This window comes from Austrofundulus limnaeus, unplaced genomic scaffold (assembly GCF_001266775.1).
Source record: "Austrofundulus limnaeus strain Quisiro unplaced genomic scaffold, Austrofundulus_limnaeus-1.0 Scaffold287, whole genome shotgun sequence".
NCBI classification, from domain to species: Eukaryota; Metazoa; Chordata; class Actinopteri; order Cyprinodontiformes; family Rivulidae; genus Austrofundulus; species Austrofundulus limnaeus.
Genome location: NW_013952689.1, coordinates 487,063 through 488,272, shown reverse-complemented (window position 1 = coordinate 488,272; position 1,210 = coordinate 487,063). Strand labels below are relative to the sequence as shown.

Genomic DNA, 1,210 nt, shown 5'->3' with positions numbered 1-1,210 from the left:
CACACACACACACACACACACACACACACACACACACACACACACACACACACACACACACACACACACAGTTTTGCCTGTTTGTGTTGAATGAAAGTGATAAAAAATGAGGAGGAAAAGAGTAAATGTTGTTAAAGTGAAACCATTGTATAAAATGTGGACACATTTAATCCTGCTGGATCTGAAGCAGTTGATCTGGTTCAGTTTCTCTGCTTGTGACGTTACCTGATGCAGTTTCTCCTGAACCACTGGGATGCGTGTGAGCAGCTCGGCCCACTGACTGTCGATGCGTGTCAGCTCAGAGCGTAGCACCAGTGTGTCGCCTTTCTTCAGTCTCAGCAGCTGATTGCCCTCAGACACCACTGAGCTCTTCAGACTGGACTTTCCCTCAACTTCTTTAGAGAACTCCTGGAAGGCCATTGTTCAAAAATAACCAACAGGAAGTCCGTCATACAGTGTGATCATACTGCAGTAAATGTGCTCATGAAGAAGAAAAAGCAGAAACACTGCAACGAACAAGCAATACAGTGATTGTAGATTTCACTTCAATTTACAAGAGCGCTTTCCACATGGCAGGGGTATACGGAGAGCCCGTTAATGCAGAATTAATTATTAATTAATTAATATTCCTTTAAATAAATAAATGTTCCTGTGAAATAAAACAAAATCATTACAAAACATTTTTAGCAAGGCTTTATATTTATTTATTTTTATCTAACGAAAAATTACCATATTTATTTATTTATTTATTTATTTTTAATCGAACAAAAATTTATTTATTTATTTATTTATATTTAAATTTATTTATTTGTTACATATTGTAGTTTGATTTTGTGGCACTTTTATTTTGTAAAGCTACTTTACATATTTCAGGGACTTTTATTTTGAACTCCCTTTTTCTTTCATGCAGTTTTACTATTTCATGGCATTTTATTTCATGGTCCAATATGCAAATGAAGGGACGGAGTTTTCTCAGTGGTTGGGATTCATGAAATGACCTGTTTCACCACCAGAGGGGGGATAATCACCTGCCTGGCTTTTCTTTATAATTAAACATTCATTTTTATAGATAAAACACAGACATACTCTATGTCCATAAATGATTTGATTTGATTTATTGATTTAACAGGAAAAGATTACTAAAAATCAAGCCTGACTCAGCATAACTGCTGTTTTACAGCAGGTTCCTGTTCTGCAGCACATAAAACAC

At 35.8% G+C, this 1,210-nt stretch overlaps 1 protein-coding gene across 1 annotated transcript in view; it reads right to left on the bottom strand.

The window, feature by feature from the left end:
* The window catches only part of syne1b (spectrin repeat containing, nuclear envelope 1b), a gene marked incomplete in the record, with an annotated part of 311,340 nt that overhangs the window by 67,028 nt on the left and 243,102 nt on the right, over positions 1 to 1,210 (bottom strand). The window contains 1 exon segment of the mRNA XM_014021303.1: positions 226 to 408. Coding sequence (XP_013876757.1) covers positions 226 to 408 — 183 coding nt within the window.